The sequence below is a fragment of the Macaca fascicularis genome, chromosome 2 (genome assembly GCF_037993035.2).
Source record: "Macaca fascicularis isolate 582-1 chromosome 2, T2T-MFA8v1.1".
Lineage (NCBI taxonomy): Eukaryota > Metazoa > Chordata > Mammalia > Primates > Cercopithecidae > Macaca > Macaca fascicularis.
The window spans coordinates 154,306,780-154,324,790 of NC_088376.1; the positions used below are offsets into that span (position 1 = coordinate 154,306,780).

The 18,011-nt window shown below is 51.6% G+C and overlaps 2 protein-coding genes across 4 annotated transcripts in view; both read left to right on the forward strand.

The window, feature by feature from the left end:
- The window catches only part of ISY1 (ISY1 splicing factor homolog), a 34,085-nt gene extending 27,182 nt beyond the window's left edge, over window positions 1-6,903 (forward strand). The window contains exons 9-11 of the mRNA XM_005571740.4: window positions 175-296; window positions 3,696-3,782; window positions 4,143-6,903. Of these exons, the coding sequence (XP_005571797.2) occupies window positions 175-296; window positions 3,696-3,782; window positions 4,143-4,250 (317 nt within the window). The 3' untranslated portion in view covers window positions 4,251-6,903. The remainder of the gene's footprint in view (window positions 1-174; window positions 297-3,695; window positions 3,783-4,142) is intronic.
- A 5,786-nt stretch (window positions 6,904-12,689) lies between these two features.
- The window catches only part of RAB43 (RAB43, member RAS oncogene family), a 40,442-nt gene continuing 35,120 nt past the window's right edge, over window positions 12,690-18,011 (forward strand). For 2 of the 3 annotated variants that reach the window (XM_005571741.4, XM_045385649.3), the window contains exon 1: window positions 12,690-13,022. In XM_005571741.4, the coding sequence (XP_005571798.1) occupies window positions 12,819-13,022 (204 nt within the window). In that variant the 5' untranslated portion in view covers window positions 12,690-12,818. The remainder of the gene's footprint in view (window positions 13,023-18,011) is intronic. The other variant, XM_015431330.3, reaches the window with a different exon arrangement.

Genomic DNA, 18,011 nt, shown 5'->3' on the forward strand with positions numbered 1-18,011 from the left:
TTGTAGGACTACCATGCCTCACATCCATTTCCACTCATGGGGGCAGAATGAAGGGTGTCCCTTTCTAGAGGGGATGTCTAGACTTTCCCTGCATAGTGTTGGCCTTTCCCTGCATAGTGTTGAAAGCTCATTTAGAGACTGAAATAAATAGCACCTACCCTCTCTTGTGTTCAGTCAGAGCCGAGTTAGTGGAAAAGTGGAAAGCAGAGAGAGAGGCTCGGCTGGCAAGAGGAGAAAAGGAAGAGGAGGAGGAAGAGGAGGAAGAGATCAACATCTATGCAGTCACCGAGGAGGAGGTATTGGGATTGGTCACCTCTGGCACTCACTGCCATCTGCTCCAAGCCATGAAGTATGGCAGGGAGGAAGCTTGGCTCCAAAACATAGAGTCAGGGTTCACAGCCCAGCTTGCTCGCCTGCAGGATGGCTGTGAAAACACTCGTGAGATTACAGGAGGGTTTCAGGAGGCAGCAGCCATGAGAGTGCCCTGCTGGCCATGCTTTACACAAGGGCTTCCTTCCTTCCTTCTTAGAGACAGGCCCTCCTGCATACCCGGGAATTAGATTGATAAACACAGAGGAAGCCATGAGCTTTAGCCCATGACCTCATCACTTCTGTTCACGTGGCAGTGCCAGTCGCTCTTCTGTAGTCTAACACCCCCATCTTTTTTATTTTTTTTGAGACGGAGTCTTGCTGTGTCACCCAGGCTGGAGTGCAGTGGCATGATCTTAGCTCACTGCAACCTCTGCCTTCTGGGTTCAAGCAATTCTTCTGCCTCAGCCTCCCGAGTAGCTGGGACTACAGGTGAGTGCCACCATGCCCGGCTAATTTTTGTATATTTAATAGAGACAGGGTTTCACCATATTGGCCAGGCTGGTCTCGAACTCCTGACCTCGTGATCCACCCGCCTTGGCCTCCCAAAGTGCTGGGATGACAGGCGTGAACCATTGTGTCTGGCCCTAACACCCCATCTTACAGATGGAAACAAACCCAGAGGGTCATGGTGGGGGAATCCTTTCATGTTTTCAGACCTTTTGCATATTCTCTGATCTATAGGAAACACTCATTATATATCTTAGTTACTACTTTTTATTAGAGCCACCATGTAAGTAATCTTAATATATCTGTCTGTGCTACACCTTTTATTTTTTTCTATGAAACATTACCAAAACTTCACTTCATTAAAGGAGATATTCTGAAACAAGGAAAACTCAGCACTTGAAATCTCTGCCTCCCAGGCAGAGCTCTTCTGCAGGGCCCTCTGTTTGGAGTCCTTGCTGCCTGCACAGATCCAGGTGGATCTGATTCGCTGGACTGAGAGAGGGGAGGGGATCACCCACACATGGATGATGGCTCAGGTTCCACATAAGGAGCTTGCTGAGACACCACTGGTGAAGAAGCAGGCTCAGGTTTAGTGACTTAGTCAATGTCACACAGGATGTAACAGGCCTGATGTTCCTGCTCATGCCCAGCTGGGCCACCAGTGGAGTTCAGTGCAGGTCTGAAGCAGGATGGCAGCATGCCTTAGGAGGATTTCCTCTAGGTACAAATAATCATTTGCTCTCTCAGCAGATGTTTAATTCATGGCTCCTGTGAGCCAGCCCCTTTCCAGGTACAGGGGCATAGTGGTACAGAGGCTTGGTGTGTAGCTCTTAGTCCAGGGGGAGGCAGTCCAGTAAGAGAGACAGTGAGTAGCAGTCCCTCAATAGAGCCTAGTGCAGGGACAGCCTGCAGACACTCTGCTGGGAAGCTAACCCCTCAGCTGAGATTAGGACGATCCAGGGAACTTAACCAAGGGAGGAGGAGATAATACGCCCCAGCAGGAGCACATCGTGTGCTGAGAGATACTGTGATGAGTATGAGAGACAAAGGACAGCCCAGTGTGCTAGAGTTCAGAGAGTGGGTGCTGGGTGTGAGTGGAGGCTGATGGGGAGCTGGCGTTGTGGGGAAGAGCAGTGGAAACCCACAGCAGAATTTTTTTTTTCTTTTCAAATAATTACAGAGATACAGGAAGTTGCAAAGAGTGCAGAGAGATCTTGTGTATGCTTCACCCATTTCCCCCAATGGTTCTATCTCATGTAGTTCTAGCACAGTAGTAAAACTGGGAGGTTGACGTTGGCATAATGAATATGTAAAGTTCTGTGTCATTTGTCTCCATGTGTGGAGATCCATGTGGCCATCATGACAATCCAGATACAGAACTGGCCAGGGGTGGTAGTCACGCCTGTAATCCTAATACTTTGGGAGGCTGAGGTGGGAGGATTGCTTGAACTCAGGAGTTCGAGACCAGTCTTGGCAACACAATGAGGCCCTGTTTCTACCAAAAATAAAAACAATTAGCTGGGTGTGGTTGGACATGCCTATAGTCCCAGCTCCTCAGGAGGCTGAGGTGTGAGAATTGCTGAGCTCAGGGGGTTGAGATTGCAGTGAGCTGTGATTACACCACCGCACTCCAGCCTGGGAACTGTCCCCTTACCACAAAGATCCCTGGTGCCACCCCTTCACAGTTCACACCTCCCTGTCCTCACCATCTCTTGCCCTAGCTGAACCCCAACCATCTCTGATTTTGTCATTTCAGAATGTTTTATAAATGGGATCATGCTGTGGGTCACCTTTCGAGATGGCCTTGACACTCAGCATGATTCCCTTGCCATCCCTCTGGTTGTTGAGTTCAATAGTTCATTCCTTTTCACTGCTGAGTGTTGTTCCGTATACAGAAAAGTACACACCTGCTAAATGTGTAGGTTACTGGACTTTCATAGGGTGAACACACACACATAGCAAATACCAGTGAAGAAACAGAACAGGACCACAACGCCAGAAGCTCACTACTGCCTCAGGGGTCACCCTCCTGACCTCTCATGACCCATATGTTTCACTTGTGTCTGAACTTTACATATGTGGAGTCATGTGTACTCTTTTGTGTCTAATGTTTGTAGGTATTTGTGTTGTGTCCAGCTTGGGGTTTTGGCAGATAGGGTTGCTGGGAATTTTCTTGTTCCCGTGCAGTGTTTCTCTTGAGTACATGCTGAGGAGTGGAACCACCAGATCAGGGTAAGTGTGTGTTTAGTGTTAGATACAACCAGTTTCTCCAAGTGCCAGCAATGGATGAGAGGTTCCTCAAGAGGCTTTTCAAGCCACCCCCACTGGGAACCAGTCAGGGAACGGGTTGTGCACGGTGTCTGGCAGAGCCCAGCAAACAGTGGACTTCCGACTCGCCACAAGACCCTTTCTCTCTTTCCAAGTCCATGTTGTTTTCTTTGTTATTTGACTCATAGGCAACCTCTGAGTTGATTATTTTTTTATACATGGTGCATTATTTTACATTTACATTTTTAAAAATAGTGATAACATTCACAAAGTTCAAAAGTGAAAAAGTATATAAAGATATTCCACGAAGATTCTCTTTTCTCTCCCTGTTCCTCATCTACCTTGTTCTCACTGCCATCAGTAGTTTCTATTCTTATTTCCTCCTTAGACAAAAGGTAGCGTAATGTACACCGTGTTCTGTGTTTTTTTTAACTTAATATTGTGGCTCAAGTGTCTTTCTGTAAGTATAGAATTTTTTTTTTCTTTTAAATAGTTGCAGTTTTTTCTTTTAAATAGTTTTTTTTCTTTTAAATAGTGTGTTTTATAGAGTTGCCAGCATTTATCTAGCTGGGCGCCTACTGATGGACTTTCGCTTGTTCTGTTTGTAGTCGGATGAGGAAGGCAGCCAGGAGAAAGGAGGGGATGACGGACAGCAGAAGTTCATTGCTCACGTCCCCGTTCCCTCGCAGCAAGAGGTAGGACCACAGCTAAGAGCTGCCTGGGCGCCAGGGGCTTCTCCAAAGCAGACTGCACGGAGCACTGCAGTGGGTTTTTGTTGTCCTTCCTACCCATCAGGGCAGCTCAGGGTCGTGACCACATGACACCTGTCATTGTGCTCAGGGTGTGGGGTCCAAAAAAGGCAGGACCCTCTGCCCTAGGCCATTCTGTTGTTCAAATGTTTCCAATGGGAGGGACTTATGGCTCTTGGAGACTATTCTGGGTATTTAAATCAGTCTCCTCATGGACTTCTCCCTCAGGGACTTCCTCTTGGCTGGGTCTGGCAAGGGTTGGAGGGCTTTGCTGAGGAGTGAGCCCTGCACTCTTAATTTCCACAGATTGAGGAGGCACTGGTACGAAGAAAGAAAATGGAACTCCTCCAGAAGTATGCAAGCGAGACTCTGCAGGCCCAAAGTGAAGAAGCCAGAAGGCTCCTGGGGTATTAGGACCCAGCTGGGGCTCTCCTTGAAGTTCTTCCGTCCCACAGTGGTACCTCAGGACCCAGGGCTGCAGACAGGCAGGCTAGTGCTGAGCCCCATTCTCAGCCTTCCTTCCCTCTCCTTATCTCGTGCTGACTCGACGGTAAGGGTCTGTCCCTGGTCTTCCTGGTAGGTTTTGTACACATATTTTGCTACTGTGTGGATCCATTTATTTTTATTGTGGAGTGTATACAACAGGTTGCGAACTGGCTGCCTGTATCTGATTTTGCCTTGCATTGTGATTTTGAGGAGAGAAGAATCAATTAGTGGCAAATATTTAAAAATGCAATTTTTTGCAGACCAAAGTATAATTTTAAAAAATGCAAATTTTCTAAAAGACAAATCTTCTCTTGAAAAATGAGATGATGTGGCCATGCGTGGTGGCTCACGCCTGTAATCCCAGCACTTTGGGAGGCCGAGGCAGGCGGATCACGAGGTCAAAAGATCGAGACCATCCTAGCCAACATGGTGAAACCCCATCTCTACTAAAAATACAAAAAAATTATTCTAATGCTGGGCGTGGTGGCGGGCACCAGTGGTCCCAGGTACTTGGGAGGCTGAGGCAGGAGAATCGCTTGAACGCGAGAGGTAGAGGTTGAAGTGAGCTGAGATTGTGCCACTGCACTCCAGCCTGGCGACAGAGTGAGACTCTGTCGCAAAAAAAAAAAAAAAAAGGAGATGATATGTCAGCCCTGAACATGCACCCCACAGGTCAATGACCAGGTCCATCTGTGTCGGGCGCTGCTCTGGGCTCTCCGTGAGCCCCGCTCCACCTGCTCCACTCGCTCCTGCCTGGGTGGCAGGAATTTGAGTTTGCTACTCCTGTTTTATAACCTGTTCTGCAGAAACCTATTTTTATTAAAGATTTTTATAAGAAAGGGAAACCTCCATGTCTTCAGCCTATTCCCTTGGCCAACTGCTCTGAGGTGACAGTGGCATTAGGATGTGTAGCCAGTCACTGAGGGGCACTGCCTTCCTGCAGGGGAGTCCCTGAAGCCCCAGTCCCAAGTGTGGCAAGGACAGGACCAGATCCCAGGAGCCTTGGTGGGAGTGAGCTGACCCACTGTGGCATCTGTGGCCACAGCTGTAGACAGGGCTCCTTGCAGTGGGCTGCACAGTGGGCTGCACTGTGGCCTGCTGAGAGCACACAGTGGACACGAACTGAGTCCAGAGCTTCCTCTGAACTGGGACTAAGCTCTCCAGTGGGGAACCATGGTCAACAGCTGCAGCACCTGGGCAAGATGGGGCCTGGCCTCCTGCCCTCTGCAGGGTCATGGGAGTGTCTAGGAGCTCAGGGTCAGGGCCAGATGGCTATTCCTGGGGCCTGGGGCTCCAGCTCAGGCTGTTTGGGAACAGGAACTCTTGGCTTGGAGAAGCCCATCACACAGCAGAAGGCCTGGAATGGTCGGTCTACGGGGAGCAGCTCAGTCTGAAGGTGGCAGAGCCTCGTGTGGCTGTGTGTGGCTGAGTCGGGAGAGTGGCCAGTGCTGGGCCCTCTCTAAGGAGTCCGAGGGCCACAAGGACTGTGGAAAGGGTCTGAGTGAGGGAGTGGAGACCTAGTGGCTAGCAAACTTGCTTGAGGATGCTCTCTGTGGCCACAAGGAGAGGCCCAGGTATTACCAAGTCAGGAGGAGGCTGGGGCAGAGGCCCTGGCAGGTGGGTGGGCTGGTTGGGGATGGGAGTAGCCAGGGTGTAGGTGAGGACAGGGAAGGGCCCCCCTGCCTCCTGGTTTCCTTGAGGGCAGGGCTGGCCAATCCCAGCCCAGAGGCAAATGTGTGCAGGGAGGAGAGGGGTCCAGGTTGGAGCTTTGGGAGCCCTTGGAGGGAGCAAGGCAGATTCACCTCTGGGACCCAGCACCCAGCTTGGGTCTGCAGGTGGGGGCTCAGGAGTGAACATCGTGGGAGCTTTGAGCAAGACCCTCTGGGCCCCAGACTCAGCTTTTATACTTTGAAGTCAAGGAGTGACCTGTGCTGTCTGAGTTTGCTCTGGGGTCTGGGCAGTCCTGTGGTTTGGGCAGAGGCCTCAGAGGGCCTTAGGGACAGACTGATCCTGGTCTGAGCCTCTGGGGAGCGTGGGGGTGGCCAGGCTCGGACAGGCCTGGTTATGGGTTTGTCTTCTAAGGGGCACACTCAGGTGCTTCCTGGCATTCAGAAGAGAATGGGGAATTCAGACATCAGGCCTTCTCCCTGGGAAGGATGACAGGTGCTTGGAACCAGGCCTGTCTTGAAAGCTTGGGCTCTGGGCCTTCCTCCTCCAGTCCCCTGTTCCAGGCCTTCAGTGTACAAAGCACTCCCCTCCTGGGATCTCTTCTCGGCTCCCCAGGATGCAAACTGGCTAGGGGTTAGGATCCCACATTTGAGGAAACAGGCTGAGAGTGGAGAAGCACCCAGCTGGACATCCTCTAGGTATTCCTGGCAGAAACCCTTGCTACTTGTCTGTGCCCAACGGCCCTAGAGGGTCCTAGATGTGGGACAAGGTCTCAGCAGGCTCCAGTCCTAGGCCTGGAAACAGCTGGAGGTGGGGGAAGCTGGCTGGGTGGGTGTGGTCATCTTTTCCCAGCTTGTGGCCCGTCTCAGGAGGCTTTGTTTGGTTAATAAAATCTGCTGAATGGTTTATATTAGCTTTGACTCTGCCTGTGGTTTCCCAAAAAGCTACTTTTTCGTAGTCACGTTTCCATTAACTTCCTTCTTCCCTCACACTGTGTGTCCTCCGTTGTCTAAAACACACCACCTCCCTCCTGTTTTGCTTTAAGACTAGACACAGCATGCCCACCCAGGCCTCCTGGACCTCCTCCTGCTGCATCCCCAACCGGCTGACCCCACCTGCCCTTGGGCAATTTATAAACAAGGAAGAAATGAAAACCTTTCTCCTCTTGCCCTGCGCTCACCCTGCAGTCCTGCACATGCCCACCCCATTCCCTGAAACACTGGCAGGTTCTGGAGCCGAGGTGGGGGTCCTCACCCTGCTCACTGTGCAGCACTGAAAGCAGGAACCCACCTGGATGGACATTAGGCCTGGCCCAACACCCAGCTGACTAGCAAGCAGAGGAATCCACAGGGGTGGGCAGTGGCACCCAGCCCCTTCTGGTATCTCCACACTTGGTGCCCACCTGCTCCACCCGAAAGGATGGAGAGGGTAGTGTCCGTGGAGGGCTGGCGTGGCGCTCTTAGTCCTGCTTCTCTGCCGCAACGCCTAGGGCTTTTAGCAGGTCATGCAGTCCCTGAGCCTGGGTTTCTTTTCCAACAAAATGAGCCGTGGAAAGGGCAGAGTTGTTCACAGTTCTCTCTAGCTGGACCAGGGTAGAAGTCTGTAAAAAATATGTGTTTGAGGGGCTGGGAAATCAGGTGAGGGGCTGAGGGGAGGAGATGATGTTGGGAGAAGTGGAACCTTAAACGTGTGCACATTCCTGAGGGTCTGGGACTTGGCACTGAACTTGCTTGAGCAGGGGATGCCTTTGTAAGATCCCTTCTAACAGCAGATGGGTTGAGGGTAGGGGTTGTGCTGGGGGAACTTGAAACAGACCAGGGAGGAAGCCAATCTGATCCTCTAGGGGATGGCTGGGTCTGGTTGGGGGCTAGCAGTGAAGGTGTGAGCTGGGGTGCTGAGGTGCTAACCCCTGTATTTTGAGTCAGATCCTCAAGTGTGAGACCAGTGCTATCAACAGAAGCAGTGAGAGTGGAGGTGCTCATTTGCCCATGTTTATGACATTTGGGATTCTGGGAGGAGAGAGAGTGGATGCCTGTGTTTTCTCTGGTCACCAGGTGAGTGCAGAGAGCTGTCTATGGAGGAGCCTTTCCAGCCAGCAGTCAGCACCAGCCAGAGCACTAAAGTTTATGACTGCTGTAGCCGATTTCTGCTTTATTCCTACTTTTAATTTTCAGAGTCCAGAGTGTTCACCATTACACCACGGAACCTCACAATTCTACTTTTAATTTTGTAATATTTTGTAGCAAGCACCTCTGTATGAAAGACACAGGATATTGTGGTTGGCGTCTGGCCTTCATGGTGTTTTTTCACTTGGGGGCACATTTTCAGCACTAGCCTTGGTATCACCACATAAAGAAAATTTGGGGCTGGGCGTGGTGGTGCACACCTGTAATCCCAGCACTTTGGGAGGCCAAGGCAAGAGTATCATTTGCTTGAGCCCAGAAGTTCAAGACCAGCCTGAGCAACATAATACGACCTTTACAAAAAAATAAAAAATTAGCTGTATGTAGTAACGCACGCCTGTGGTCCCAGGCCTGTGGTCGAGTACAAGAGGCTGAGTTGGGAGTATGGCTTGAGCCCTGGAGATGGGAGGCAGCAGTGAGCCATGATTGTACCACTGCACTCCAGCCTGGACAACAGAGGAAGACGCTGTCTCCCCCACCCGCTTCCCCCAAAAAAGAAGAAAACTTCAAAAGGATAGTGTTGTAGGTTTGTATTTTAATAATGGCAAGTGTAGAAAGAAAAAGATGAAAGGAGAAAGAAGGAAGGAGAAAACCAGGTACGAATGTCCCTCTAGCCACTTGGAGGAGGTCTGATCCAGGGAACATTGCCATTATGGGATACCCTCTGAGATGGTGCCACTGCATGGCAATGACACAGTTAAAATGTATTCAACACACCCACCAGCTTTAAGAATGTTAAATTCTTGGCCAAGCGCGGTGGCTTATGCCTGTATCCCAGCACTTTGGGAGTCTGAGGCAGGCGAATCACGAGGTCAGGAGATCGAGATCATCCCTGGCTGACACAGTGAAACCCCATCTCTACTAAAACTATAAAAAATGAGCTGGGCGTGGTGGCTGGTGCCTGTAGTCCCAGCTACTCGGGAGGCTAAGGCAGGAGAATGGTGTGATGTGAACCTGGGAGGTGGACGTTGCAGTAAGCCAAGATTGTGCCACTGCATTCCAGCCTGGGTGACAGAGCGAGACTCCGTCTCAAAAAAAAGAATTAAATTCTTGGCTGGGCGTGGTGGCTCACGCCTGGCCAACACAGTGAAACCGTGTCTGTACTAAAAATATAAAAATTAGTCAGGTGTGGTGGTACACGCCTGCAATCCCAGTTACTCCGGAGGCTGAGGCAGGAGAATTGCTTTAACTCAGGAGGCGGAGGTTGCAGTGAGCCAAGATTGCGCCATTGCACCCCAGCCTGGGCAACAAGAGTGTTCTCAAAAATAATAAAAGGCCGGGCGCGGTGGCTCAAGCCTGTAATCCCAGCACTTTGGGAGGCCGAGATGGGCGGATCACAGGGTCAGGAGATCGAGACCATCCTGGCTAACCCGGTGAAACCCCGTCTCTACTAAAAAATACAAAAAACTAGCCGGGCAAGGTGGCGTGCACCTGTAGTCCCAGCTACTCGGGAGGCTGAGGCAGGAGAATGGCGTGAACCCGGGAGGCAGAGCTTGCAGTGAGCTGAGATCCGGCCACTGCACTCCAGCCTGGGCGACAGAGCGAGACTCCGTCTCAAAAAAATAAAAAAATAAAGTAAGTTCTTGACACATATATATATTATATATAATGTATATATAATATATATAATATATATGTATATATTTTTTGAGACAGAGTCTCGCTCTGTTACCCAGGCAGTGGCACAATATCTGGGCTCACTGCAAGCTCCACTTCCTGGGTTCACACCATTCTCCTGCCTCAGTCTCCCGAGTAGCTGGGACTACAGGTGCCCGCCAACATAACCAGCTAATTTTTTGTATTTTTAGTAGAAACAGAGTTTCACCATGTTAGCCAGGATGGTGTCGATCTCCTGACCTTGTGATCTGCCCGTCTCAGCCTCCCAAAGTGCTGGGATTACAGGCGTGAGTCACCGCGCCCAGCAACTAAATTCTTGACCTATTTTTAAAAATTTGCAATATACATTTTTTCAAATTTGATGTATTAAATGAAACATATTTTTAATTGCTGTATTTCAAATTAGCATGATTCCATTTTAAATAAAATGCCACTGTGCTACTCAGGAATTTACCACCAAAAGAGGAAATGCAGATATTAGACAGCTTTATTGAGGTATAATTTACATACCATAAAACCCACCCTTTGTAAGTTTACATTTTAATGATTTCAATAAACTTGTGGAGTTGTGCAACCCTTACCACAGTCCAATTTTAGAATCACCCCACAAAGGCAAGGGAGTGGTGGCTGGGTTTTCTGACAAAATCTGTACTCAGACCAACATGTCCCCCGTCCCAGCCCAACCAGTTCCAGGCTAGAGCAGTGGAAAGGCCAGTTAGCTATCCAACCACCATCTACCCCCACGCTTCATCCTGGCTTCTGGATTCCACACCATTCTGTGCTGTGGTAGCTGCTCTGAGCTGGGGGCAGGCCTTGTTTTCTGGAGTTCTGTACTTTGATTTGAGCTAGCCCCAGCATGCAGAAATCTTCCAACCCATCTCCTGTCTACTTCTACCCTGGAGTGGAGGTTATTTCTGCCGCTGTAGCTCCCTGCTCCCATCAGGTGTACCAAAGCGGGGCTCTCAATTGCTTTTCAGTGGCACTTTGGGGTTTCCTGATTCTGTTGAGTATTTCCCATGAGATTGGAGTTCAAACTTTCAGAAGAAACAAACAACTCTTCTACCTTCTCCATGGGGTCTGCCTTTGCAGACTGCTTATTCAGTCCCTTCCCATCTTGACCTGAAAGGTTGGCTTGGGTCCTCACAGTAGCACTGGGGGACTTAATCTCTGAAGTCTCCTTCAGCTTCTGGAAGACCCTCCCCTTTTCTCCTGGATTTTTGTCTGCTTTGTCCACAGGTGCATTACAAGGCCCCAGGACAGTGCCCGCCTGTAGCAGGCATTCATTAAATGTGTTGAATACCTGGAATTGGAGTGCCACAAGGGAGCTGTCTGGAGGGGTAAGGGGTGCTGTTAATTCCTTCCCATCTTGGGAGCTGGGAATCCCAATCCTATTGGATCTAGTATAAGCTTCTTACAGATGTTTGGATCTCCTTTCTTTGATGGGCCCTGGTTCACTGGGCCAACTCAGGAGCTAGTCTCCCCTTCCTCAGAGTCCCCCACAAGTTTCTCTGTTCCTTTTCCTAGACTGGTGCTTTTTGGCTGGGTCAGTTTCCCAAATGGGCCTGTAGCTGCTCTGAGCTGGGTCATCCAGCCGTTTGGCAGCTGCTTCAACCACTGCTAGGCTGCATTTTGGAGATGAGAGCTCCCAGCTCCTCCTTCTGGCCCAGCTTCCCATGAAATGGGGGCCTGGGTCCTCTCCCCACCAGGATTTTTGCCTCCTCCGCAGTTTTGTAGCCAGCCTGGATTCTGGCCTTCTGCAGCCTGCTCCCTCCCTTCCCTTCCGCCCCTGGGAAGAGTGACCCCCGCCACTCTCAGGGACTCTGCACTGCCCGCCTGTCAGAGTGGGCACTCAGGTGCTGTGGTCGTCCCCTTTCCCCGTGATCCATTCCGGAGGGGGTCATTCTAAGTCTAGGCCTGCAGGTCCCGAGCTCCTGCCATGGCCTTCGCCTGTTCCTGACCGGGGGTCTGGGAAGCAGCAGGTAGGGGATCCCGGCAGGCAGATCAGGCCTGCGTGGGGGGCGGGCAGGAGGCGCGGGACAGCACCTGCGATCCCAGCTGAGGAAGGGTCGGGATGGGCAGTGGTTTGTGGGCCAGACGGATCCGCCGTGTGGGCGCGCCGGGGTGTTGATGCAGGAGGGGCCGAGGGTGCTAAGGGCGGGGTCGGACTGGGGGCCGGGCTGAAGGCGGAGTCGGGTTGGGCGGAGTTAAGAGCTGAGGAGAGCCTGAGGGCGGAGTCGGGGCGGGCTGAGATGGGCCTGTGGGCGGAGTCGGGTCTGAGCTGGGGGCGGAGTCGAGGTCGGGCTGAGGGCGGAGTCGGGGCGGGCTAAGGCGGGCCTGAGGGCGGAGTCGAGGTCGGAGCTGGGGACGGAGTCGGGGCGGGCTGAGGTGGGCCTGAGGGCGGAGTCGAGTTCGATCTGAGGGCGGAGTCGGGGCGGGCTGAAGTGGACCTGTGGGCGGAGTCGAGGTCGGGCTGAGGGCAGAGTCGGGTCGGAGACTGGGCGCGCTGAAGTGGTCCTGGGGACGGAGTCAATGTCGGAGCTGAGGGCGGAGTCGGGGGCGGGGACGTAGGCAGAACCGGGGGGTCGGGCCGAGATGGGCCCGAGGATAGGGCTGGGGGCGGAGTGGGTGCCGGCCTGAGGGCGGAGCCCGGGTGGGGCGGAGTCGGGGGCGGGCTGGGGCGGGCCTGAAGGCCGGACTGGCCTGGCTCGGAGTTGAGGACGGGCTGGAGCTTTGCCGCGGGCCCCGCTTGGCGGATCCGGGGCGGAGCGGAACCCGCGGGGCTCCGAGTCCGGGCGGGGCCGAGCCGGGCCGGGGCGGGACCCAGCCAGGTTGGGGCGGGACTGAGCCAGGGTGGGGCGGGGCCGAGGCCGAGGCAGGCGGTCGGCAGTGCTGGGGGTTCAGGTGTTGCGGCCGCTCCACGTAGCCAGGCGGCCCGCCGGCTGGAGCGGGCGGAGCTCGGCCCGCGGCTTGCGTGAGCTCAGGCCGGTCCCAGCGTCCAGAGCGCCGGCCCTTCGGCTCCCTCTAGGCCATGGCGGGGCCGGGCCCGGGCCCGGGGGACCCGGACGAGCAGTACGATTTCCTGTTCAAGCTGGTGCTGGTGGGCGACGCAAGCGTGGGCAAGACGTGCGTGGTGCAGCGCTTCAAGACCGGCGCCTTCTCGGAGCGCCAGGGAAGCACCATCGGCGTCGACTTCACCATGAAGACGCTGGAGATCCAGGGCAAGCGGGTCAAGGTGGGAGGCCGGCCAGGGCCCCTGGAAGGCGCTCCCTCGGCGGGCGGGGCGGGGGCAGCGCACCCCGCGGCCGTCTGAAATTTCCTTTGGCTTCCCCTTTTTCCTTCCTCGGGTCGGAGCAGGCCTGGGCCCCGGGGTCTGGGCCGGGTTCAAGTCCTCAAAGCGTTGGCCATGGGTTGCGAGGAGGGGCGAGGGAGTGTGGAGGTGGCGGCCCTGCCCTCCGGAGCTCATACCCTGGGGGGGACTGTGCTCCAAAATAACTTTAGCCATTGGGTGGCAGGGGGTTAGACTCCCCTGTTCCAGGTACTAGCGGAGCGCCTCGAAGTACGGAGATCAGACCCCCCACCTCCATCCACCGCAGTGGCAACCTCCAGCTCGGCCCACCGGCGGGGCACTCAGCCAGAGAACTGCACCCCCACCTCAGGACTAGGAGCGATCAGGAAGTAGTTGCTTCTAGGACCGGAGGGCAAAACTTTTTGTCAGAATTTCCGGCCTGGCCACGCCTCCCTGCAGTCTCTTTGTGGACCTGGTGGTGGAACTTTACTCGACTAGGGCCAGCCCCGGTTCCCTCCCCCAGCTGGAGTTTGATAGAAACTGAAAACTTCACAGATACCGGAAGGTGGGGGAGAGGACCAAACTTTGGCAATGGCTCCGAATAAAAACAGCAGGATGTGGTTGCCACAATGTCCTGGCAGTGGTTTGATAAATATTTGCGATGAATGAAATCAGATTTACTTAACCTAGGTGTTAGGTAGTCCCTATTCAACCGGGAGACCCCGGGCTGAAGGCACTCAGTAACTTTTCTGAACAGCACTGTACAGAAATCTTTGCTTGCTTTCATGGTTTCCAGTCCCCATGATCTTCAGGACACCTCTCAGAGCACAGGGCTGGGACGATCTCTGCCAGGGATATGGGAGTCACTGGAGCCTTGCTGCTGCTGGGCTCTGCCTCTCAGGGTGGCTCTAGGCCTGCTCCTTGTTGCCTTTGGCTAGGATACGTAGCTCTTTGTCTTTGTTTCTGTAAAATTGGGATAATTTCTGGGTGTTGCCTCCCTCCTGCCCCACGGTGGAGAAAAAAGTCAACAGTCTTTATGTGACCACAGTGCCTCTCAGTAGATGTGACGGGGAAGCAGAAACTCCTGCCTGAGGGTTTTTTAATTTTTATTTTTTAATCGTCTTCTGGGGTCTGTGTTTTGGGCTCCGTGGATGGAAAAGAGCAAGGTGCAGAAGGCAGCTTTGAGTCACTCCGGACCACCCTTTTGGAGCAGATAGCCAGGGAAGAGCTGGAGTGGGTGGAGTGTCCGTTAATGAGTGTGTACCCAGTGATGATGCCAGCAGCTGCAGGGAAAGGGGAGTGTGAAAATACAGGCTAAAGAGCAGTGGTGTCCTCCTCATGAGCTATCGGTCTGCTCCTGGAGTGTCTGAGGTGGCCCGGTGCTCATGGTGGTCAGGGAGGGGGCAGGGTTCCTGTTTACCTGTTGAGATTACAGCCTGTGCCCTAGCAGAGCTCCTGGTTTACTGTGCACAGGTTATGCAATGCAGGGCTGGCCAGTTCGTTATTTCCTTTCCTTATGGTTACCTCCAGATTGTCCTTCCTAGGAAGCAGCCTGGGGGCTGGGGAGTAGAAGAGCTGTGTAGCTGTGGTAAAACCTCTCCAAGTTATAACTGCTGCCCTTGAGAGGCTGTTGGGAATCAGCTGGGTTACAGGTGCATTCTCTGCTGACTGGAGGGAATTCTTTTTTTTTTTTTTTTTTTTGAGACGGAGTCTCGCTCTGTCGCCCAGGCTGGAGTGTAGTGGCCAGATCTCAGCTCACTGCAAGCTCCGCCTCCCGGGTTTACGCCATTCTCCCACCTCAGCCTCCCGAGTAGCTGGGACTACAGGCGCCTGCCACCTCGCCCGGCTAAGTTTTTGTATTTTTTAGTAGAGACGGGGTTTCACCGTGTCAGCCAGGATGGTCTCTATCTCCTGACCTCGTGATCCACCCGTCTCGGCCTCCCAAAGTGCTGGGATTACAGGCTTGAGCCACCGCGCCCGGCCTGACTGGAGGGAATTCTTACCCCCACTCGCACAGGATGGAGCCTGGGCGCACAGCTAAGAAGTGATAGAAGTGGGAATATTTTTCCCAGTTTTTCTGACTCCAAAGCAGATTTTTTCCTCCATGGCGGACAGCTTTTCAGAATCCCGTTGTCTGTGGTGGGGAAGCCTCTGGCAATTGTTTACCACCTCGTTTTGCAGTCAGGAAAACCTAAAGTCTGACTCACTGCAGGGGCTCCAAATTAAAACTGGGCAGCCATGAACTTGAGGGAACACTGTCCTTCGAGTCAGGATTCCTGGGGTCCGCTGCCTCAGCAGGAGCAAGCCGTTTTCCCTCCTCCATCTGTAAAGTGCCTCTGAGTGAGTAGTCTTTTGGCAATGTGATTTTAAGTCAAGTTTTTTGAGGTCTGATTTACACACAGTAAACCTTCACCACTTGAGGTGCACAGATCTATGAACTTGACAAACGTACACAGACAAGCAGCCACACCACAATCAAGATCGAGAATTTTTCCACCAACCCAGAAAGTTCCTTTTGTTTCTCTGTAGTCAGTTCCTTTCACCCCATCCTCTGGCAACCCCCAATCTGTTTTTTGTCTCTGTAGTTTCAGCAGTGTGATTTTAACTGAAACCCTTGATAAACCAGAACTTATTGTTGTTTTTTCTGTGGAAAGCAAGTTCACATCAGGGATTTAGTGTAAAACCTTCCCGGGGCTGTGTGCGGTGGCTCATGCTTGTAATCCCAGCACTTTGGGAGGCCGAGGCAGGAAGATTGCTTGATGCCAAGAGTTTGAGATGAGCCTGGCCAGCATAGTGAGATGTGGTATCTATTTAAGATAAAATAAAATAAACCTTCTCAGGGCCTGTCTTGGGAAGCCTGGGATGCTTGTCCAGCAAGCATCCATTCTTATTTCCTAAAGCTTTCCCTGTGATTCTTTACAATGATGCTGGGTTTTATTAGAGCTGAGGAAGCTTAGAGATGGATCACCTGGTGGTTTTCCAGCTCCTGTGAGCTTGGAGGTACTGAAAGGTGAGGAGAAAGGCCAAGAGGGCAGAGAGAAGGTCAGAAGGGCTTTAACTAGTTTCCCAACCAGTCAGAGCAATACCTTTATCTAGTTGTATGTTGAAGTTCTTCTTGTTATTTGACTAAAGAGTTCTGCTGCTAAAAAAAAAAAAAAAAAAAAATTGAGAATCACAGATTTAATAAAATTACTTTATTTCTGTAGCCACTTCCCATTACAACCAGAATAACCTCCAAACACCTTCCCCAAAGAGATGGACCTCTGGAAAGAGATGAAGTTGGAGAGGCAGACAGAGGCCCATCTCTACCCTTTACTGCCTGCTCTCCAGCTTCACTAGCCCTTCAACATGGCAGGCTCACCCCTGCCTTGGGACCTTTGCATCTCTTCCCCTGCCCGTCATACTCTGCCTCTACATCCCCTTGTAACTGCTACTTCATCATTCAGGTCCCAACACGAATGCCACATCTTCAGAGAGGCCTTGCCTGACCTCCCAGGTCCTCTATTCTGTAACTCTATTGTATCTGGTCATAACACTTACCAGAGCATCAAATTAACTGTGGTTTTTTTTTTTTTTTTTTTGTCATCTCCCCCTATAGAAGTTAAGCTCCTTGAAGACACAGGGATCCCGTGGGCCAGTGTCAAACACATGGTGTCCAATATGTGCCTGTTAATTGGTTCCTTTGTAGAGAGAAAGCTGAGGCTAGGTCACTTACAAGTCTGTGGCAAAACCAAGGGTTTGGCTGGCTGCTAAGCCCAATCCTCATTTTTACTTGACTACCCTTCTGATTTGCTCTGAACTCATAAAGATGACCCTGAGATTCTGAAAGTGAATGGATCTAATAAAAATGCGGTTGTGGCCATTGCATTCACTGAGAGAAGAATGTGGAATGGGGCATTTTAGAAAAATTGGGGTTGACAGTTAAAGAGTTTTAGGGTATTTATCAATTATTATCAACATTTATCAATTATTAACCAGAGCGTGTAGATAAACCCAAAGAGCTCAGAGACACTGCTGTACGAGTCAGTAAGGCTTTGTGTGTGGTGGTCATTTCCAGTGTTCTTGTGGATGCATTTGGCTGTAGCTATGAGAACTGGACTTATAAAGTGAATCTGAGGTGCTGCTTGTCTTGTATACTGTGGAGTCTCTGACAGAGCACTGGACTAGGAGCCTGAAGTTCTGGGTCTTGCTTCAACCCTGCCACAGACTTGGGCAATTCATTTTTTTTCTCCTTGGAACTTCAGGCATCCTCATCTGTGAAATGGGACTAATGGTCTTTGCTCTGCCTCTTTCTTAGGGTTGTCAGAAAACTTTGAACATGCTTGAAAGAGTTTAAAGTTTCCATGACTTACTTTTGAATAGATTTCAAAATTTTAAAAACTTCAAACGGTGTATAGTGAAAAGTCTTCCGTGTTTGTCCCGTAAGCCACCCAGTGTCCTCTGAGAAGCCATCAGTGTTACTCATTTCTTATTTAAAAACAAGGATTTATAAATATAAATATATATTATATTAGTGCTGCAGTTACTGTTTTCCTCCCTAGATGAGACAGATTAGGTCTGAATTTGCCCCTCCCCCACCCTCCCTCCTCCCCACCTCAGTGTCCTCAGGAAATCTCAGCTGGCTCTAAATCCTTAAAACATTCTGAAGCTCCTCCACTCACTCTTATCTGGGACAACACAAAGGCCTGTTATGTAAACTCGTTTTTGCAGATCACTAGGTTCACGGGCCTCAAGTCCAGTGCAGAGGTCAGCCTTGTGGAACTGTACCCCTCTATTCATCTCTCTCTCAGGCTGGCTGTCTGCTCGCTAGGGATACTGCCAGATCTCTCCTTCATAGAGGTAAAGTCTGTGCCCTTGGGCCTGGACCTTCAGATTTCAGGACCTTTGGCCTTGACTCAAGCTTCCCCTGGCCCTAGGAGTCATCTTTGTTTTTGT